This window comes from Pavona decussata, unplaced genomic scaffold, assembly GCF_977016875.1.
Source record: "Pavona decussata unplaced genomic scaffold, jaPavDecu1.1 SCAFFOLD_96, whole genome shotgun sequence".
NCBI classification, from domain to species: Eukaryota; Metazoa; Cnidaria; class Anthozoa; order Scleractinia; family Agariciidae; genus Pavona; species Pavona decussata.
Window position 1 is genome coordinate 2,292,013 of NW_028145513.1, and position 23,357 is coordinate 2,315,369.

A 23,357-nucleotide genomic window follows, 5' to 3' on the forward strand; every position below is an offset into this window, starting at 1 on the left:
ACCTAAACTTACCAGACCCGTAGGCAGGATTTTTTCAAACGAGAGCGGGAGGCGCGAGCCGCTAGGGGGGTCCGGAGGGCATGCTACCCCGGGGAATTTTGAAAATTAGGTTGTCTGAGACTGCATTTCGTGCGATTTGAAGGCAGTATGATATGAAAACACGCAACCAAAACCGAACTTATAAAAACTTCTTTTTGGCGCAGAGACTACTTTACGTACGTATTTTACAGTTTTAGAGAATAATGTCACTATTTAATAAGAACGAAAATAGAAATAAAGTTTAAAATCCGTATTATTCACTGGGTTTGCTGCAGTAAACCATAAACCATGACGATCAGTAGTGCTGATCATCTTGATCTCTCAATAATGTGCCAAGCTCAAGCCTCCTTGGGTACTTCTTAGCAAACTGATTTACTGCTTCTTCCAGATCAATGTCTGCTAGATAGTGGATGTTTGACGTCATTAATTGAAAACATGTTTTGTGCGCCAGTGTCTTCCTGTTAACTTGTATGACTAATTATATTCAAAGTTAAGGGAGTGCGTTCTATGATCTCGATCCCAGGCTCTCTCTCCTTTGCCAAGTTGGTGATGATGCCATCTGCCCCTACAAAATCTGCGGGATATGCCAGATACGCGTCCCAAGAGCCATTCGTCCATTAATGTTCCATAAAATCTCGATTCCAAACTGTATTAGAAGTGTGCTCTTTCTACGTCTAACACAATTATATTACACAGACTCCGTTTGAAATATACGAGATAACAAGTGGTAGGAATTTCCCGTTTAGTGCTTCAAACTACTTTTACACACCAAATGAAGGGTAACCACATTAATTGCCCCCGCAGGGTTTTGGCCCAGAGGCCAAACCCGAGGAGGCACCCTAGGATTCCCCGCGTGTATACATATAAGGAATTTCAAAATGTAAGAAAGTAAGTACTGTAAGTAAATTTGTTAGTATGTGAAAAAAATCTCGATTTGATCAAACTTAGTGTCAAACTAGGCGCGCACGGTGGTCTCGGGTAATATTTCAGCGAGCGCGCAAGGTGCTGTCGGGTAGCTGTCATTCTGCAACCACCAGGTCTTCGAGGAGCGTTTGACGGTCTTGCGAGCAAGAGTTTGCGTTTCGTCGTCCTCCAGCAGCATTTCGAGTTCTTTCTAGCAGTGTTTCAAGGTCTTGCAACCACGAGTTCGCATTTCGCCATCATTTAGCAGCATTTCAACCACGAGTTCGCGTTTTGCCATCTTCTAGCAGCACGTTTCGCCATCTCAGGATCTCTGATCTTCTGCATCTTTAGCAGCCTTCCAAACCACGAGTTCACATAACTATACAGACAATACGTTGCTGTTTCACAAAGCAAAACTGTATGACTGTAATAGATTTCAATGTCAAATTTACTGAGAAATATGCTAACCAGTTGCATGGATGTTAATAAATGTTCAAACGTTTCTTTTTTAACATTCGTATGCACAGTATTTATATCCAGTAAAAACCATATACAGGTGTTAAACAGATCTTCAAAAGCGGGGGCAGCTCTAGTGAAAACTATTACTAGTTTATTACTATTAACCCCCAATGAAAAAAGAACTGAGCTTGAGTCTACCCAAGAGACCTTACGAACCAAGACCTCGTGGTCCCATGATGCTTCTGTGGTTTTTTCCTTGTGCTTCAAACCAGTCAGGAGGTAAGTTTGTATCTGCTCGCTTTTTTGATCAATTTGTCGCCTTTTCAGGCTAACCTCTGTGTTTTTCACAGAGGGTGCCTTTGGTTTTTTTAATTTTCTCCTTTTTTTCAGGATATTGCCTTTTCCAACTATGACTTCAAGACGTCATAAATCTTACAAGAGTGATCGTTCACGGTCTCCATCTTCCCGCCGAAACTCAGCTTTTTCTAAGGAGGATCACAATGATCATTCACAACCAAAGCGCCGCAAGGAGAACGAATCTCTACAGACATTTCTCAACTCCATCAAAATGGTTTCAAAGCGGTTGGACTTATTAAAGTCTTACTCATTTCAGCAAGAAATTAATTGCGGGCGTTAGTGATGTTCACGATAATGATACGTTGTCTTTTATTGCGGACATATCTGGTCTGGACGCTCCTGCCCGCCTTCGTATGCCTAATGCGGCACCAGTAGAGACTATTAAGGCATCAGAAGAGCCCACAGAAAAGCTAAATGTAGCATTATCATAGTCTTCGAAGACACCCGAGAATACTGCACTTCTTGAGAAGGCCTGTGACCATCACGGCCTTTTGAGTCAAGCGCTTGGACTCCTTCTTCCTTCTTTTACAAATTTTTGGACGCCAATTTCCGAAGAAATTGTCTTTCCAGCAGTCACTTGTTGTGCTAGATGACTGGGCTATCCATGATGTCGATTTCCTTCAAACTCCAAAGTTAAATCACCAGTTGCTGAACCAAGTGCCTTTAAAAATGAAAACTTTCGTCCCAGAAAGAGACAAAGAAATGTTTGCGTTCAGCCTTTTGAAATGCTTCGGGCCCTCTCCGTGGTCTCCATGATACTATTGCATCTGGTATATCTCCAACTTATGAAGAAATGAAACCAGCTTTGGGGCAAACGCTTTGTCTTCTGGGCTCAGCAAACATTCATTTATCGATTTTGAGACGATAGAGGATCCACGCAGCCATAAATAGGTCGAGAATCAATCTCGCTGAGTTACCCTTGCCTTATGCCAAAGCTTGGCTATTTGGAGATGACTTTCTCTCCTTGGCCTCCAAGCAGGCTGAGTTATCTAAGAACAAGAAGCTGTTACCAGCTTAAACTCAGGCCACATTTGACCGCGTGATGCGTAAGCCTACGATCTTTTAGCGGTGATAACCTCCAGCATCGCTAACTCCCCCAAATCGTTAAATATAGGGATATAGTGAGGCAATAAGTAAACACCAGATAGAATTGTATTGCTTGCAGTAAGAATGAAATTCAGGAGAAAACGACATTTGTGAAGTAGAATACCTTTAATCCTTACGTTTTCACCTTTAATTTGGAGACAGAAACCATTTTTACATTGATCATTTTTCAATACTAACCATGAGTCAGATATGTATCTGTGTGACCCCGGGTCATAATGGCGCTAAAAGATCGCAATTTCCGGTATGATCGTTGTGAATGCCACATTCAAGTGTTCTACACTTTCTACCAAATCTTGTGGTGATCACTGGCATTGCATTTAAGCGCAAACTTTTGCAAGCGTTTTCTGTCATCATTGTTCAAGTCCGGATATTTACAGGTTTGGACAGAAATGATTTAAAGTAGTCATTAAGCATTCCAAGATACTTCTCTTTATGAATGGTTAGGTCTTATTTTTAGTCATTTGTCTTGCATCCACCATCTTGCATGTCAAACGGTTTCCAAGATGTGTTACGAGTTCCTTCCTTTGTAGAAAATATAGGGGAAAACATTTTTCTAATATCTATCCTGTGGAGCATCTTCAAATGCCTTAAAAGCACAATCGAACTACCATGCATCTCGTTTAAAGGGACATCAGTCAGACTCTCAGAAAGCATGGAAGCATAAAGAACACAAACATTGGACCCAGACATTCTGTGTCTTGTTTCAGGTTACAAGATACATTTTTCTTGGACCCATGTTCCATAACCTCCCCAAGTAATCAAAGCGTCAGGCCAGGGAGCAATTCTACTTTCTTAAGAAGTAAACGATTTACTACACAAAGGGGCTATCAAAATTACTCCTCTTTCAAAAGAGGGTTATTACAATCGCCTGTCCCTTGTTCCAACAAGAGACTATGTGTAGCCTATCTGCGCGCCGTGTATATGTTTTCGTTTTAATGTTTTGGTCAAGACTGAAAATGCAGATTTTGAGCCTAAAATGGATTTTGACTTAACTAAGAAAGTTTGGTTTCTAGAAAAATTCGCGTCACAGGTAAATTATTTTAGCTGTTATTAATTTTCTAAACTTTGCTTATCAATTCTGCTTTCAAGGAAGGATATATGTCATCCATCTAAACATTCGAGTACTCATACACCCGGAGGATTTTCTATTTTTGGCTCAATCAAAGGAAGAAGCGATCAGAAATACTCGATTGTAAGTAGCCATCCTTCAGTCCCTATGTTTCACGGTGAACCTCAATAAGTTTTCTCCAATTCCCACACAAGTGACCACTGCACTGGGTTTCACTATCGAATTTACCAAAGCAACACTTTGCAAAGTCTTGCAGGGCTTATCGGCCAAATGGGGTCCTCCCGTCCAGCCATTTGGCGTCCCCCACTTCATTTTTGGCATTTGCAGTTAGATCTGGTAAATGGTCTGCAAGTGAACCAGAAGGATTTCGACTTCCTAATATCTCTTTTACAGGGCACGTGGGAGGAACTCAACTGGTGGCTGAAAAACACTTCCAGCGTAAATGGCAACCCTGTACATGAGCCACCCTCAGATCTATTAATTACGACCGTCGCATCAAAGAAAGGCTGGGGAGCATTACATTAATCTCTGGAGACCAACGGCAAATGATCAGAACAAGTCACTCCAACACATAAATTACTTGGAGCTGAAGGGAGCCTTCCTGGCTCTGAAGTCTTTTCTCAAGGACAGATCGCACTTGACAGTATCCCTGCAATTAGGCAACACGACAGTTAGCACCTGCATAACCAACAAAGGAGGCACTCATTCCCCACAGATTTCAACCCTAGCACTGGAGTTGTGGTACTGGTGCGAGGCAGAAGACATCCCTGTGATAGCCTGTCACATCCCAGGAAGAGACAATGTGTACGCAGATACAGAATCAAGGGTATTCAAAGACATGAGCAAATGGAAGTTGAATCCAACCATCACCAACCCTTTCTGTTGAATTGTCAGACGGATCTGTTTGCAAGTCGCCTGACCACTCAGCTCAAGGACTACATCAGCTGGAGGCCCGACCCAGGGACCATCCACACAGATGCTCAATCCACTGGGCTTTCTTGAAGGGTTGTTCATTTCCATCACTTGAGAAGGTGATGGTCGACAAGACAGAGATCATTCTTGTGGCTCCATTTTGGCACGCACAACACTGGTGGCCGGTTCTGCTGAAACTCCTGATATCACAACTAGTACTATACTTTTACCAAACAGCCTACTCTCTGGACCCATCAGACCTCAAGAGAGTCTACCCAATGTGCTTTAAGCTACACCTGGCCGTATTTTACATTTCTACCAAAGCTTCGAAGCTGAGGGCATCCCAGGAGACGTTGACAAACTATTTATCGTAGTGACTCATGCCTCCACAAAACTTATGAATTAAGTTGGTGCCGCAGGTTTTCTAGAAGACAAATCGATCCCCCTCATACATCTTTAAATGATATACTAGTATTTGCGACAGAAGCCTTCAATGAAGGTTTAGCTTACAGACCACACAACATCCTTCGATCTACCATTTCGTCTACTAATCCTTCAAAAGATGGCTTCTCTGTAGGGCGACATCCGTATGTTACTAGGCTCCTTACATGCCTCCTAAACCCAGGCACCCACATACCTGAAGCGTTGATGTTATGGTTGGATACATCGCTTCTCTTGGTAAAAACAAGCCCCTTTCACTGAAAGCTATTTCCATGCAGTTAGTCACTGTTCGCATCAACATGTCCTGAAAGGATTTTTGCCCTAGCTACTCTGGATCTCAGATTGCATTGTTCATCCAGAAGGAGTGTCGTTTAAACTTTCCACTCTTAAGAATTCTGGTAATGCAGATAAACCAGCAGAAGCCTTCTTTGCCCGCTTTGAACGAGACAAAAAAAACTTTGTCCAGTAGAATGCTTTCTGAAGTATCTCAAGTTAGCAGCAAACGCTTTTGTTCCATTTTCAGCCATCGTGGCTGTGGTTGATTGGTCCTCCCCTTTACGTTAAGGACCTTCTATGATAAGCCTTTCAGTCAACTTAGACTTTGCTATAGCTATCTTATGTTAGATGCATCCTCATTCTGTTTCTTCAGTTTGAGTACTCATTTTCTATGCTCATTAAAATAGTACCTGCTGAACTATTGTTATTTTTCTTCAGTATAATTTGCATGACCCTATAGTAGCGTTGAAAACTACCATTTGTTATCTCATATATTTCGGACCTGTGTAACATAATGAGAATCACACTAGGGACGCGAAGCGTGCCTGAAGTGATTATTAAGATAAAATGAGAAATATCTGAGATAACAGCCAAAACCCTCCCTATATTTATTCCATCGGCGTCAAAATCCACAGACGCATCATGGGACGTCGAGGTCTTGGTTCGTTGGGCCTCTTGGGTAGACCCAAGCCCTGTTCCTTTTTTTCATTTTTGGTGTTTAAAAGTGGTTTGAAGCACTAAACGGGAATTCCTACCATTTGTTATCTCATATATTTTTCACTTCGTCTGTTAATATAATGTGAATTATCACTCTAGGCCGCTTTGGGGCAAGTGTAATTCTTATTACTGTAAAGTTCCGATAGTACCGACCCTCCGAAAGTAACGACCCCCTGAAAGCAACATCAAAACTTTGTAGCTTTTAATAAATCCCGAAAATAGCGAGCCGCCGAAAGTAGCGAGTCCCCCAAAAAGTAGCAAGACCAAGTGTTTTTTTTTTAATACATCATGCACACACGAAATGCCTACAATGCTAATATCTTCGTGCATTGACAAATTGATCACGATAAGGCACTTTACAACAAGGGAAAGCCTTAAGCCAGCATTCGTCCTTAACATCAGTTCACTGATGGCGCAATATAAAAACTAAACTGGTATAATTTCGTATTAACAACAGAAATGTTTCTTCAAACTTAAATTGAAAACTCTATATACTGCAGTATAAAACGCATTGATGTGTCATGGACTAAAAGCACCGAGTTTAGCTTTCCTCCCCTGAGTCAGAGAAGAATTCGGTGGACCATCGATGTTTTTTTTACTGTCCCTGCTACCAGAAATGGGCACTGCAATACCGCATTTCACAAATGAACGGATAACTGTGTCTTTCAGTTGAAGCGAGGTCTCTTGCCATGCCGTGCTCACCCATTTCGTGAAAAGCACACGCCGATCACCAGCGCTTACTTTTCCACTCATAAATAGTTCTGGATTTGCGGACAAGTGTTCTGTAGCGAGTCTGTCAACACTCTTTTTAAATTCAGCATTGAATGCAACATTGAGTGGTTGAATCTTGCTCGTTGCGCCTGGAGGTACAAGCCCCAATGTTGTCTGGCACTCTTGTGTCAGAATGCTCTGTATTCTGTTTTTTATTGTGTTTGAGCTCTGTGCAAATCATAGATGAGAAGTCTATCACGTGGTTCACTAAAAATGTTTGGCTGGTTCCACATATTTTTGAGCCAGAATACCATCACTTCCTCATTGCACTACGTGTTATTTTGGAACTTAACCACGACTCTTGGATCATACTGCCTCTTTTCTCTGTCCGGTATTCTTTGCCCTGTGCCCTTGAAGATCAACAGCAGTTTGATGTGAGGTTCACCATAGGCAAATATGGTCAATTGCACGGTACACTGTCTCTTAGTCGTGGCCTTCGCCTGTCGTCCGAGTCCATACTGACGTTTCTCCATTTTTGGCATAAGTAGCTCCCTTGATGTTGAAACAGAAATAAGAGGTGTCTGATCCATATTCGCTATATCACGTAATTCCAAGGGACCCACAATGCCTTCTTGAACACCCGTCAACTCAGTTGCTTTAATTAACTGTGGCCGTTCTTCTGAGATACCTATGAAACTGTTTAATAGAGGTACGCAGTGTTTCAGACTGTTTCCGTGCGGAATTTGTGCGCAAGGTGATATCGTAGGGTGATTTAAAGCGATCAAACCAGTGGTTTGACATTTTGAATTCCACTCCTGGATTGAATTTAAAAATTCAATTAGTGAAGTGTCGGCGCATCAGAATAACTTTATTCAATGTGTAGGGAATAAGTTTACAATCATTTTAGGACAAGAATGGTTATTTCTCGTTACATGATCGGGCAAAGATATAATTTCTTTTAGCTTTCAAGGTAGTGTAGTGTCTTAATTTCAATTACTGATGTGTCATTTGCATACACGAGATGGCTCACAGGAGCCTTTGATCTATTTTAAACTGAACTGGCCTGGATTCGTCTGAAGCCTTCAAATCCGCTAACGCTGATTCAACTTCAGTCTCGTCACGACTGCTAGTTCTTGGCTGATTCCTGGCGGTATTGTTACAGTGGCTACAAATTCTAACCTTACTCAGGCTTATAATCCGGTTCATCTTCAGTATTGAGGTTTTCTCACATCGTATACATCTATATTTTGTTGTCTTTCCACATAAGCAAACGTTCTCCATATTTTTTCTGAAGAAAGACAAGAATTACACGCCACGTGAAAAGTTAAATATATGTCAATCGTTTTAGCGGACCTCTCGGCAATCAGATGTTATAAACGGAAGGTAACTTTCATGGGTTTCAAATAACCTGCGATATAACGTTCATTTTTTTTTTCGGGGGATCGCGAAAGTGTGGCAGCGCGAGGGTCGACGGTCGGGAGAAGGAAGAAAAAAAGAACGCCTGATACAATTGTTGCATGAGTCGCTTGCCGCCCCTTGTTTGCTTACGTGATGTTGTGTCATGCTTTTAATTTAAGCCAATCTGATTTTACCGGAAATAAATACATCTTGGAAGGCGCTTATTCTCAAAATTCTAAAAATATTTTGGAACACTCATTATGCCACGAACAAATCTATGATTTTAAATGCCAATTCTAAATTTTCTAAAAATACACAATGGCTTTCTCATAACCGAGAAAGAGATGAGCTCTCGAAATTAATTTTTTTCCAAACTGTTAGGCACAGATGGAGGAGACAGTCAACTTCATGTTTCAACATCTTTATAACTGCTTCGGCTTTATTCTAAGCGAGCGTGAAAAACTTCAGCTCGAACATCGACATTATCATGCTGTATTTAACTTACCAGGTTGCAACTGTGTGAAACTTCATAGACCACCAAAACCTTCGTTTGGTGAAGATTGCCACAACGTAACACCTTTCTCCATCGATTATTCATATTGCTAAGGGTTGCCGTAAACAATGTCGACGTTCCCTGTCTCAATTTCTCTGTCGACCTAGACGGATGCCCCAATTGTGGCAGCAGTGATTCCACAATCCTCCTTTTTAATATTTTTGACTTATTGTTTTCGTATGTACTCCAGGGCATTCCCTACAACGACAGATGTTTTGAAACCACTAGAAGGATGCATTTTTTTTAATCCTGACTTTTGGGATCAACTGATATACGACATTCTTGCCAAATCCCGTTGGAAGTACGGCTAAAACATCTTCTCTTAAGCAAACGATCCTTCCGATGCATTCTGTGTGCTCATCCTTTTACGATTTGTGGATGAAGTCTGTGAGAGACGAAGTAAGAGCAGCGAAAATTCGCTGTTCGCATCTCCCTCGGCGGTCGTCATAATTTTGAAATTACACCGGAAGTCAAACGTGTACTCAGGTAAGCAATTGGAACGTTGCTCAAGGAATCTTTTGTTTTTCGACCGATTGGACAAAAGTCCAGAATCTAGACTAGCGGCAGAGGACCCGTGCAGTAATTGTACCAGGCGCTCCTTTTTTCTTCTCTTCTCCCGACTGCCGTCTGAAAAAGAAAAAAGAACGCCTAATCGCAGGTTAGGTTTCAAAAGGTCACGTCAGTGGATTGTGACTGGTTGATTTCGATCCATAATACGTCACAAGACTATAAAGGGCGATTTACACGGTACGACTTTGTCGCATGCAACAAGCTTACGACAGGCCTACGACACAAATTGTTTCATGTAAGTCAAACCTACAACTCGCCTACGACTGTCGTGTGCGGCACAAAAAGTGTCGTAGGATTTTAAAACATGTTTTAAAATCCTACGACAATCGTAGGTATAGGCAATGTTGAGTGACGAGAGTTGCATGCGATTTTTTGCATGACGCGAGCAGCGCGCTTTCTGAAAATCGCATGCGACAGTCGTAAGCAAAAGTTGTACCGTCTGAATCGGCCTTAAGACGCCTTCACATTCTCTGCATTAGGAAAGCGTACAGTTCAAGTGAAAATTATCAATTTACAACCGATTTTGCACAATTACTTCATTAATTACATCGCGTATCTAGGGAGATCATTGCTATCGCTGTAATCCACGAATGAATGAAGTCGGCAGCTGCATTCCCGAGCCTTCCAATGCACATTCGCACAACGCAAAAGTGGTGAAGATAAAAATCACATGCGGCGAACGAGATGCGACTACAGTTGGACACGTACCTGATAGCTTGGCGGAGGTCCTGTACAAACTATTACTGGAAAAAGAAATCAAGATGACTTGCTGTGTGTCAGGACAAAGCAGGAGTACACCTGAAGGTGTATGGGTGCAAGGAGGAGGCATCGAGATTCCTTGCTTTTATCAAATTGACATCAAGGAAGGACTTAAAAGTCTAAGAATAGAACTGAGAGACAAACTACTACTTAACAATTTGTCCTGGCAAGTGACAACACAATATAGGCAATCAAATAGCCAGAGCCCATCTATGTGGTGGACAAAAACATGAAACTGGACAGACGAATTTATTCCTTCTCAATTGTTTATCATCGCTTTTCTTTTTTATCAGTGTATTGTTGTATTTATTACTCAGGTTTCACTCTTACATACCTTCTGTTTGTAAAATTAAACGCCATCTTTATACCATGGAATACAAATAAAATGCTTTTTTTATATTTATGTATGTATGTATGTATGTATGTATGTATGTATCTATCTATCTATCTATCTATCTATCTATCTATCTATCTATCTATCTATCTATCTATCTATCTATCTATCTATCTATCTATCTATCTATCTATCTATCTATCTATCTATCTATCTATCTATCTATCTAGCTATTTATCTATCTATCTATCTATCTATCTATCTATCTATCTATCTATCTATCTATCTATCTATCTATCTATCTATCTATCTATCTATCTATCTATCTATCTATCTATCTATCTATCTATCTATCTATCTATCTATCTATCTATCTATCTATCTAGCTATCTATATATATAATGTTGTTTATTTGGCATTTCGAAAAAAAAAAATTGCGCTAGCTTTTTTTCATAGTTTTTGTTCCCTGAAAATAACGAGACCTAAAGGCTGCTAATTCCGAAAGTAACGAGGGTCGCTACTTTCGAAACTTTAGGGTACTTTGTCCCCGTCAGATGAAAAGAAACTGATTAAAAAACTGATTTCACCAAAGTAGTAGTCTGAAGTACTTATTTTTCTGATATTTGTTATATCAGGTTCATGCTTCCTCGGGTCACAAACATTCCCTTAAAGGTAGGTTTGATAAAGCATACGCATTGTAAAAATATCTCTCTCTTTTTTTTTTTTTTTGCAAACGCTAACTTTGTTTTATTTCTAGAAGTTCTTGGTGATCCTATAGTTACTGCGAGGCTAGCAGACACAAAGGTAAATATTCAAGTCACGATAAATTCGCCAAAATTAATAGGTAGGTTAACTGATCAGTTTAACTGATCTTTATATTGTTTTTTTCTGTGATTTTTTCTAGGCAGCAGCTGAAGTCAAAGCATTGGATGCTTTTTTCACCATGCTACAAACAGAGCCAGACAGAGCATATTATGGGTTAGTACACCTTGGGTAGTACATTAACTTAGTTCAGTCAGTGAACAGCAAAAGCGTTTCTTAGACACGACTTTGTAGTACATCAAGAGTTGTGACAAGAATGAAATTAACCACAGGTGAACTGGATGACATCTCAGTTTTTTTCAAACGTTTGAATGATTCATTGTCAACACATCTTTTCATGTTCCATTATCAAACAAGGCAAGAAAGCAAGATAAGTCAAGGAAGTGTTGAGAGGTGGAGTAATTTAACAAGAAACCTGTAATCAATGCACCTAATGGACTAATTTTTTTTATTAATAGCATAAGTGAAAGTTTCTTCCAAGAGAATTGTTAAAGACGTTTTTAAACAACTTACTAATAAGTTACCTGTTACTTTTGGCGAATAGTAAAGCCATGTAAGTCGCCAAAAATCAGGTTTGGTATGCAAATCAAATACAAGTAGTGTAAACTAGCGTTGATTTCTGCACGATTTATCGCCGTGATATCGCACAAGTTTCGAACATGTTTATGTTTGAAATTGATGCAAATTTCCAGTCATTTAGTACCAAAAATTACGTATTTGAGGGTTACCCGGACGGAGAGGATGTGATACATTTCCGGCCTGCTGAAAGGGAATATATCACGTATCCCCAAGGGACAGGGCAAGCAAAACATTTTACCTTGTCAGTGACATTCCATGTACACGATGACTTGCAAATACGTCATTCAACATGGCTGCAGTGGGATTTGCATGTGATGTCCTTGGGAATGGTAAATACGAGTGGTGATTGGACACGGTCCAGAGTGCATCATGGTAGCAGTCATTGGCCAATCACATCACCGTATTCTTTCACAAGCGTTTTCAGGAAGGATCTTCACACGAATAATTGCTTCGTCGTATTTACAGTTTTACCCACCGTGTGGTCGGATTTTTTTTAGCTGAAAAGATTCAACAAGCGATGATGACTGTATTTCGCAAGCCCGTCCAATATGACGGTTTTCCTCCCCATGCAAGATCAATGTACACGTTTGCTTTTTTACGCAACATCGTCTTGGTTCCAAGTGAAGAATTTACACCTTCTGGTTTATGAAGAGTTACTCTTGGATTTTAAGGCATCGCATTATGAATTCAGAATCGTTACAAATTCCATTCTATTTATACTTTTAAAGAATATCTTGTATACTTTTACAACAATACATTTCTGTAACTATATTTACACTTTATACAACTTATGTAGTCACATCAGGCATGTATTTTACATCCAAAATCCATCTATTCATGGTTTTCGCTTATTATCTCTGTGCTTATTCTATACATTGTTTATAAATAGTATATAATTTGTGTTAACAGTTTAACGGAAAAAATTTCCGTTAGCTGCGTGGCACTTGTACTTATAAACAGTGAAAGGTAAAATATAGTTCTCGAATACGAGTGTTGAGTGCCATTATGTTGAAATAAGTCCAGACGTTTCGGGCTTAGCCCTTCATCAGTGGAAAAGTCAAAGATTTACGTTAAAAAGCTGGCTTGCTCCATGAAGCCAGATTTAAAGTTGTAAGGTGCACGCGCGATGTGCGCGTGACGACCTAAAGATATCTGAAATCGGAGTTCAGTCCGCGCGGCTGACTGGTGCCTATTTGAAGATAAGGCGTATTTCAACATAATAGCACTCAACACTCGTATTCGAGAACTACATTTTACCTTTCACTGTTTATAATTTGTGTTGTTAATGAAAAGGATTGACGGCTTATTTGCAAGATGATCCATCCCGACTGCACTTCAAACGTCACAGAAGGAAAAGAATGAGAGAATCCCATTCACTATTACCATTCATCCACACTATCATGCAGTCCAAAGCATTATTCTAAAGAACTGTAAGTTGCTCCAAAAGGACCTTGAAACTGGCACAACCGCCACTAATTACTGGGGCCGTAAGGCGGCTCGAGTTAAGGTTTCGGTAGCATTATCAAATTCTTTTTTCTTTTTGGGGTCGCGATGGGTCGAGAGATAAGACTTCAGGCCACGAGTTATTGTTCTCGGTCTCGTTCTTTGTACTCGGCTGGTAAGAGTTCGTTTTCTGTCGTGTTATCAAATTCTTTAAAATTCTCGGTCGTGTTCTTTGTTTTCAGGCCATGAGGAGTGTTTACAATTAGTCAGGCTAGTTTACAATATGCGAGCAAGACGTGCGAGGCATGAACAAAACATGCGAGGCTTGCAAGGCATGAACAACCCCAACGTAAACTGCTAGCCGTTAAGCTAACCGGGGAGCTATTTAAGCTAACCTAAGTGCTATTTAGGCTAACTGGAGTGCTCTTTAGGCTAACCGGGGTGTTTTTTAGGCTGACCTGAGTGCCTCAAGGTTAGTTTTGTTTAACCGAAAATTTGGCAACTAAATCAGTCTATGACCTCGCGGGCCAAGATAGATAAAGATGTCTCACGTTTACTTTAGAAAAACAATCAATGTAGAAACGCCGGGTTTCTGTCTTCAAATGAAAGGCGAATAACAAATGCTTTCCCCTGAATTTCATTTATAAATATAAACGAGCGGTTCGTTAAAAAAAAAACAGTTCATTTCGACTAAAACAACCAGTCACAATTTTTTGATCAAATGCGCATGCGTGGCGTTTAATTGGGTTTTCACGACGGTTTTTACAGGAAAGATTAAAAGCATGCAAAAAAACTTAGCTCTTCGTGAAATCGCCTTCTTTGTTCGGTGATGAGAGAAAAAGGGTTCACAAACTAGACACCGGGTTATTTTAAGAGCAAAACTCCACTTTGTAATCCATTTGATATAAAATTAAGGGATCACTTTATCGCCACCATATTTTGCTTACCACAACCGTAGCGCGCGCTTCCTATCATCATTAAAAAAATGAACCTGTCAAGCGTGCGCAAACTGTGTTTGGTTATTTTGAACCAGTCGCTCGACCCTTTTATCTGCCGAAACACACACAAACGCATGGCAGTCTGTGTCATTTTTTCTTCATCATGGTGACAAAGAAAGCTGCATCTTGCAAATGGACACTATTGATCCCCACGGAATCATCGAATGCTTTTCATTCGACTAATTTATTCTTGTTTTCCACGTTTTGATGCACGCACCAATAGTGTAGCTCCGCTAATACATTAACATAGAACTAAGGACACGTTTTACCATTCACACACACACACACACACACACATAAATAACAATAAACAAGGGGAAGTGCACACGCAAAAACTGGAAAATAAGAACATCAATGAGCCAGTCAGTAGTTGGAGATAAGCGATTCTTTTAAGAGGATTTTGAAACGGGTACGACTCTTGGATCTTAATGACTCTTCAATGGAATTCCAAACTTTAGCTCCAAAAAAACGAATGTTAAATTTGCCATAGTTGGTCCTCGCTTTAGGCAGATAGTATGAGATCTTACACGCCAATCTTGTTTGATATTCATGCACTTTGTTGATACTCTTAAAAATTGTTAAAAATTAAGGGCAATCTATTAGAGTAATAGTTGTACATGAATAAAGCACAATACAAGTATAATAAGTCACTTACTTTAAGTATTTTCAATTTCCAAAAGAGTGGACTAGAGTGGCAATTATACTCTGAGAATGTTATTATTCTGACAGCTTTTGTTTGTAGGGTGATGAGAGAAAGGAGGGCTGATTGATATGTAGTCCCCCAAGTTATTAAACTATAAGTCAGGAAGGGATAGATAAGTGAGTAATACAACTGTACAAGGACCAAATCGGTCACAGAGTGCCTTATCTTAGAGAGTATGCCAATACATCTCTTAATCTTACTTGAAATATGTGAAATGTGATACTTCCAACTGAGATGTGAGTCAATGAGAAGACGCAAATACTTTTAAATAATTTTCTCTTACGCAATCTCCCTGTTAGAGATTTGCTGCACTTACTAAAATCATTAATATACAGGAGCTGCTCACTTGATTCGTTGATTTGCATTGAGGAAGGCTCGCAACGTCAGCACTCGAAAGTCTTTTCGGTGGCCACTTTATCTTTAGTTTACCTCTGCTACCCTGTAATATTCGCCTGTGGAAGTCGGTATCTTTGCAAAGGATGTGGTCTTTCAGTTGTCCACCTTCACATTAGTGCACGTGATACGCTTCGATGTAAACAGGCCCTTAGGTTATTAGTGGGGAACTTACCTTGTCAGCAGAGTTCCCCTCAATTTTTATTCACTTTATTTCAATATTTCTCCCATCCAATTACATAATATCCACACACTGAGGTGAATAATTGATTTAGTATATACCACACAAGCTGAATAACTAGCGGGCCAAAAAATTCCTTTATTTTTGACAGTATACCGACAAATGATGGGAAATTTTAAAATCTCGCGCCCCGCGCGGTAATTTTAAGTGATTTCTTATTGAAGAAACTTCCGTCTCGCTTTCTTGCGAACAATTAAAACTTTTCGAGGCACTTATTTAGTTACTAAGGCCCGGTTCATACGTCAAACTTTACACGAGCCGAACCTAATACCTATTAAGGTCGACCCAAATAATTAAGTTCTGCAGTTGATTCAGACGTCGAACCTAACTGAAGTCGAACTTAAAGCCAAAGTGAGAAAGTAGATTTTCGTGGTCAGTGGCCGTTGTTTTTTCTCAACAAGATTCAAAATGGCTGGAAAGATGAATTCTGACATGGAAGAGCTTGTTTGGTAAAATGGCATTGGGGGTGGTCAATTGTTTATTTTAGTATTAGTTTTTATTGATATTTTTTATAATTTTTTATAGTTATTATATTTTTATATAAAATTTTTAAATTCATGTAAAGCGCTTTTGATAATTTTAATGTTAAAAGGCGCTATATTAAGTGAATAAATTATTATTATTATCATTGTTATTATTATTATTATTATTAGGGACGGTGCCTACTTTTGTTACTGCGCATACGTTCTGCGCATCTCGTGATACTCCGTTTTCCTATGGGTAGTGCCTACTAATACAGGGATATTTCTGCGCGGTTTAAAACTATACAGAGAAAGCAGAACTTAGCAAGTGCTCTTGGTATCCAAAAAAGCTCAAAAAGAAAATTTGGGGTAACCATGCATTTTTCAGGGATAACAAAGCTTCAATTTGGGAAAAAAGCCATACGTTGCTTTGTATTTTACTGTTTTTGAGAATAGTTGTTGCTTCATTATCTCTAAAAAAATGCGTGGTTACCCCCAATTTTCTTTTCGGATGCCGATAGCTCTGGCTTAGATCTGCTTTCTCCGCAAAGTCATAAACCACACCAAAAATACTTCTTTATTAGTAGGCACCGTCCTTAAAATAATGTAGACAGGCCAAACACGGCTCCTATTGGTCGAGATAGGAAAAATATGACCTTCAATGCTAATTTGCTCTTACGAGTACGTCTTTCAAAGATCTCCCTTTTCTGTACGAAAGTAGGGAGGGGTCTTTGTAGATCTCTCTTAGCAGAGGCTGATTTTCTATCGAGTGCCATTTACTCATCTGAATGGTTTTAGGTTAGGCACAGAAGGACGGTATTCCGTAACAAATGGCAAAATGTGTTACCATGTTTTGTAGTGCCGACATTCTTTTGCTGAAATTGACTTCTGAGAGACTTTTATCTATAAGGTTATCGAGGTAACCTCTGTAGTGTAATCTCTGTTTGAATAGAATAATGTTTTACTCAAATGTTGTTTTTGAAGATTTTGTTCTGAGAAGTCTTGACGCTTCGCCTTTGATATAGCCTGTATTGGAAAGTTTCTGTCGGTTTGAAGTGTGTGTGCACATCAAGAATAGATTCTTTTTTTTTTTCTTTCGCATCTCAGACAAGTATATTTAGTTGTCTCTAAACAAGAAGAACAAGCACATTCCTCTTTTCCTGCCATCTTGTTCAGAATGAAGTCCTTTGCGAATGCCAAGTCGGAGGAGCGCGCAGACCTCTGGGATAGATATAATTTATATAATTTAAACGTAACGTATGCATTTGGTTCGGCACATGTAAAAGTTCGACGTATGAATCGAAGTCGAACTTTTGCTGTTCTATTTGACTGGCGCAGTCGAATAGAACGGCGGTTCGACCCAAATACAAATCCATCGATCCTAACTGATTCATATGTCGATCTTTACATGCGCCGAACCAAATGATTAGGTTCGGCTCATGTAAAGTTCGACGTATGAACCGGGCCTAAGGTGTCATTTCTTCGATTGTTGTGTGGAATTTGTCTTGATTTTGAAACCATATTGCAAAACATTAGATGTTTCATTGTTTATATTGTAATTATAGTGCTCGACAGTTTTCATAAACAAGGCATTTTAGTTTCATTTTTCGCCTGAGAATACAAGGTTGGAAAGATTAAATAAGTTACCATTTAATGCCGTCAATCTAAACTTTGTTGCCATTTTTGTATTTTTTGTAACAGCCGAGCTGCCTCGTTTATCTAAATAAATTCCTCTTTAGTGACCGTGGCAAAACGGTCCCAATGGGAATCGTGTAACTTTTACACGCGCAGCTTTTCAAGTAATATTTTTTAAATACTTTTTTTTTTAGGATAAATCACGTGGAAAAGGCCAATGAAGCAATGGCAGTGGAAACTCTTCTAGTGACAGACGAACTTTTTAGGTAAGAACTACAATAATTGCATTAAGTTGACGTTGTTGCGGATAATAATAATAATAATAATAATAATAATAATAATAATAATAATAATAATAAGTAATGGTAATAAGACTGAGTGGAGTACAATTCAGGGAGTAATCGGGTGAGTAATTTGATTTGAAATTATGAGCCTGATTACCCCTGAATTGTATGACACGAAGTCCTATTACCAATTAATTGAGCCAATAACAAAATGCGAGAATCTCAGTCTTGGAATATTTAGTAATAAAAGTCACTGGACCAGTTAGTTTCCTCCATTTTTCTTTTCCAGTTGAAGCTGGACAGCTTACCTGGTCACAATTTTTTAATTGATTTTGATTGGTTATCGTGTGCCACGTAGTGAAATTTCATTGGCTAGTGGCATTTGCTACTTGATTTTCATTGGTTCTTTAACTGTCCAATTTGACCTGTCCGATTACAAGCTTCTAGTAATCGGACAGGTCAAATCGGACAGTTTTGGAGTTACATAGCAAAATTAAGCTATAAATATGGGCTGTTAAGAATCAATCATATTCAACCTTTTTGTTATTGACACAATTATAATAATAATGATAATGATAATGATAATAATAATAATAATAATAATTAAAAAAAATTTAAATGAGAACTCTTTATTAACATATTTCAGGCAAATTGCTATTCACAAGTTAAAAGTAGAAAAAAGAACTATTAAAAACTATTTACAATTCATTTCGATGAAAAAAGAGACAACTTTCAAGCCGATTTTTTTTCTCATAAAGTTACTTTGCTATTCTTATTGAATAAAAAAACAATAATATAAACAAAGTTAAAAAAAAGGGAATAAAAACCAACATCAAATGGAAGGCTACCAAGAAAAATAAGAAAAACTAAGAAATAAAATTATGTTCTCATTGTTTTTAACGAATGTTTGCATGTCCTTTCTCGATGTCAAAGTCAATGTCCGTCAATTCTAGATGGACCCTCCTTGTAGCTCGCGAACTTCTTAAGCATAGTGATGCTGATCTCAGCAACGCAAAGGACACCCTTGCCCTGATCCATGACATAGTAGTTGCATAGCTTTGGCCCTTCCTTGTAGCAACTAACTCAGCCAGGCTACTATGGTATCGCTTGCATTCCACCGCCATTCCACCTGTCGTGCTAAAAACTAATGGCGTGAATGTGGCTTGCTCCACTTCTAAAATTCGGCTAGCATATTGGCGCTTCTTTTCCGTATAATAATAATAATAATAATAATAATAATAATAATAATAATAATAATAATAATAATAATAATAATAATAATAATAATAATAATAATAATAATAATAATAATAATAATAATTTTTTCAGCCGTATTCAAACAAATACAATCTACCATCACCAGTACTAACTTTCCCATACTGGAATCCCACCAGGCCAGCTTGCTACATTCATAAAATATGAATAACATTTTTATTCGCATTTAAACGTATTCCACCACCGCTACCAGGGCCATCAACAGAACCACCACTACCGACGACCTACTACTGCTAAAGAACAACTTAAAGGCATTAACGGATATTTGTCTTTGATGAAATGAGTCAGTGTAAAAGCGATCTGTCGGACACTTTTAATATGTTACTTCATTTGTTCAGGTCAACGGATTTACCCACGCGGAAAAGATACGTCAAACTTGTTGAAAGCGTGAAAGAAAATGGCGGGGATATCAGGTCAAGTGATACACTTGAAACGAGTTTCATTATTATCATCAATTATTTTTTTGCTTTCGGTTTATTTGTTTGTTTTTTTTGTCATATCTGGTAGATAATTGTGTAAGAACCTTTCGTTTGTAGCTTGTGGTACTTTTATGTGTTCGGTACTAATTATTTTTCTCGTTTTGCTCTCGTAGGGTGTTTTCGAGTTTACATGTTTCAGGAGAACGTATGTACATTCATGTTCAGTTTTGAAACTACGCTTTGTTTTTATGAAAATAGCAAGGCTGCGTTAGGTAGCCCTTTTTCTTGAATAACAATATTTTTTTTACTTATTTCTATAAATAAATTCATTTCAGTTCTTATTATCTTTACATGCAGAACTTGGTCAGTTGTCTGGTGTAGCAGGCATCCTACGTTTTCCAATGCCCGATATCTCTAATGAGGAAGGCGGTGACTCATCTGCGTCAGACGAAGAATAATTTAAGCAAAACGTCACTGAAAATTAACATCGCCGACCGTTACTCATTCATTTTGAGAGTGGAGAGAATGTTAGTATATTGGCAACTGCCGATAAATTAAAAAAAAATCGATTACGAAATAGAGTTACAGACTGGTCATCTCTGTATAGACGCATGTTCTTTTGTTCTTCTTCTTAAAATAAAATAAAAAACCCTTTATTAACCACATTACAGTCAGCTACTCCTTAATTGAAGGGTTACATACATGTTTCTAAGATTACAGTATAAAAGCTAAAACTATGTGATAAAAAAATGAATGTCCCTAGACAACGACCCAATATTACATTAAAATTCACAATAATTGAATACTTAATCACATTTACAAATTATCCTAGCTAGTGGCGAAGGGTAACAAAGGAACTTGGTCGCTTTGTGCGACAAAAACTCTTGTCTCCATAGAGTGTAGGCCTGGGCACCGCACGGGCCGAAGGTTGTGTACTATGTACTTGATTACTTGCGGGTTTAGGTTCAAGGAAATTAATTAGGTATTCACCTTGAGATATTTTAGAGATAATTTTGTTGCATAGCTGATTTCTCCTGTCTGCCAGGTTACTAAGGTGTTAAAGGCTTGGGGCATCATCCTAATTGATTGAAGGATAAATGATGCATAGAGCTCTTTTTACACGGAATGCCCTGCAGGGCAGGCCGTGTCTAGGTTTGGGTCGGGTATCTTTTTTTTTTTTCTTCGTCGTAGCCACAAATGTGCATAATGCATAATTTATGCATTAAAATGTGTCCTCCCCTAGTGGGGATGTATTGCTCCGATTGTCTTTAACAGAAGCGGCCCAATCAAAATCTATTATTTAGGCACATATCACGAGAGAGGCGACCCACTCATCCCTTCCTGTGTGACGTCAAATCATCATTTGATTTATTCATTAAACCTACATTAAATTCTGCCCTCTCCCAGAAGGGATCTATTGTTCTGATTGTCTTCAACAAAAGCGGCCCAATCAAAATCCATTATCGGCGCGTATATCACGAGGGAGGGGACCCACTCATCTCTACCTATGTGACGTCAAAGCAAATCACCATTTAGAAGGTTGTTTTCATTAAATGGCGGCCACATGTATGAATTTTTAGACTCTGATCTGCCGTTTTCAGAAAGAAAACAAACGTTTTTCAAGCGGTAAATTGAAATAATAACTTCTAAGTAGTATTCGACAGTTTAAACGGCGGAAATTGGAAGAGTTCACAGCGAAGAAACAACGCTTTCGCAAACAGGTGAAATAATTCAACGAGGAGGAAACTAGACCAGTTCAAGTGGGGGTTATGACGTTATCGTAAAGTTATTTCCGGTATGATTCCCAGTAACACAACGACAAAAATATCACGCATTCTCTCTGAATTAAACCATTCAATTATTTCAATTGCGACGGGAGGATGGTTTTTAAAAATCTGCGAAGCATACAATGGGGAATAAATGGGGCTACATTAAGCATTTCGTGTAAATGCCGATTAAGGGCATCTTTTTTGAATAAATTCTAGCCTTTTAGAAGGCGGTTGGGTATGTCCTGCCAGACCTGTACGCAATATTCTAAAATGAGTCTCACACTTTGAAAATTTAGTCACCAGCTACACCTACTTTCCTAAGAATTCGTGATGAGTAGAGTCGTTTGGAGGCCTTCTTAGAATCTTATAGACAGAAACACGTTCTACTGTTTTGTTGTGGCAACTGCCTTCTGGGAAGGCGTAGCCACTATGCTACCGTGTTGTACTTAAGTCCGTAAATCGGAAGCTTTCGGAATTGTAGAATTTACACGAAGTTGGGTCGAGTTCACCACAACAGGTTGACGAGATCTCAGTCGGTTTTATTCGTAGATCCTTGTATTTCAATTCAAAATGGCTGTCGCGTCTCTCATGGTGGCAGTTTGTGGATCTTGGAACGAAAACACAGGTTTTCAATGATAAACCCGAAATCAAAAGAACAACTTCTAAGGAACACTCGGCTGCGTTAAAAAAAGGAAATCAGTGAGTTCATAGAGGAGAAATGCCTGTTCGAGATTACGTCAAGGCGAAACATGTGCGATTGGCCTGTTCCAGGCTAATGTGCGATCGGAAACAAGATCTGCTAATCATCACACGAGCTGTAGACGTTTTCGGAAATTTTTGTTTACTCCTGGGAATTCACTCTACAAAATACAACATGTTTTGAATGTCAATATTACCGTGCTTTATGTTAAATTGGTCGCTTTGTCATATTTCAAATAGGTTTGGCGAAATTTTTGAAAAACGAGAAATTGTACTTTAGTGACTCGCAGATCGCTTGGATCGGTCGCCTTCACGTAGCTTCACTCAAGGCGAAAATTGAACGAATTTGCTTTTCAGGCATGAACACAGGTCTGTCTGAATAAATTTTTCAATTAAGAAAGCTTATTGTCTGTTTATCTGTGTGTCTTGATTCACGAAATTTCTTCACCATGCGATAAACCATGGGAGGGCCAAACCATATCTATTACTTGGCCTGTGTGTTAAAGTGTAAACAAAATCCTCCAGCGCATACCAAATTCGCCCATACGACAACACGATCAAATTACGCTGCACAATTTTGGCACTGACAAGGGCTGTTCATTTACCCCTCTGAATTTTATACAACATTGCTTTTTTACTTTAATATTCTACAAGAATATAGCAGTAGCCACATGCAGTCATAGACTGCCTTTTATTACCTATAATAATTGTTCTTGGTGAGAAGAAGTGCATGTAATATTTCGAAATATTTCTTTACACTTCTTGGGGTGCAATCTCTAAATTGACTGTTCTTACAGTTGTGTCTTGATGATGGGCGTTGTATATAGCTAAGTTTATTCACCGAACTCCCCTTGACTCCCTATCAGCGAGTGGACGAGGCATAGCCGCATTCATGTATGAAATTATTTTCAGTGAACTAAGTGAAAAAAAAAAATTAAAACATCTCGTTCAAGTGCTCCTCCACACCTCCGTTTGACCCCTTTCAGTTTTCACTATTTGTTTAATATTGTCCTTCTTGGCAATAGAATAGA

General features: G+C 38.9%; 1 protein-coding gene and 2 pseudogenes across 2 annotated transcripts in view; all 3 read left to right on the forward strand.

Moving 5' to 3' along the window:
* Nucleotides 1–20,523, forward strand: part of LOC146472909 (protein pelota homolog) — a 65,673-nt gene extending 45,150 nt beyond the window's left edge. For both annotated transcript variants that reach the window (XM_085119148.1, XM_085119147.1), the window contains 7 exons: nucleotides 11,241–11,277; nucleotides 11,363–11,409; nucleotides 11,510–11,583; nucleotides 18,075–18,146; nucleotides 19,778–19,852; nucleotides 20,032–20,063; nucleotides 20,216–20,523. In XM_085119148.1, the coding sequence (XP_084975274.1) occupies nucleotides 11,241–11,277; nucleotides 11,363–11,409; nucleotides 11,510–11,583; nucleotides 18,075–18,146; nucleotides 19,778–19,852; nucleotides 20,032–20,063; nucleotides 20,216–20,316 (438 nt within the window). In that variant the 3' untranslated portion in view covers nucleotides 20,317–20,523. The remainder of the gene's footprint in view (nucleotides 1–11,240; nucleotides 11,278–11,362; nucleotides 11,410–11,509; nucleotides 11,584–18,074; nucleotides 18,147–19,777; nucleotides 19,853–20,031; nucleotides 20,064–20,215) is intronic.
* LOC146472914 (uncharacterized) lies at nucleotides 12–2,776 on the forward strand (annotated as a pseudogene).
* On the forward strand, nucleotides 2,040–7,866 carry LOC146472915 (uncharacterized; annotated as a pseudogene).
* Nucleotides 20,524–23,357: the final 2,834 nt, after the last annotated feature.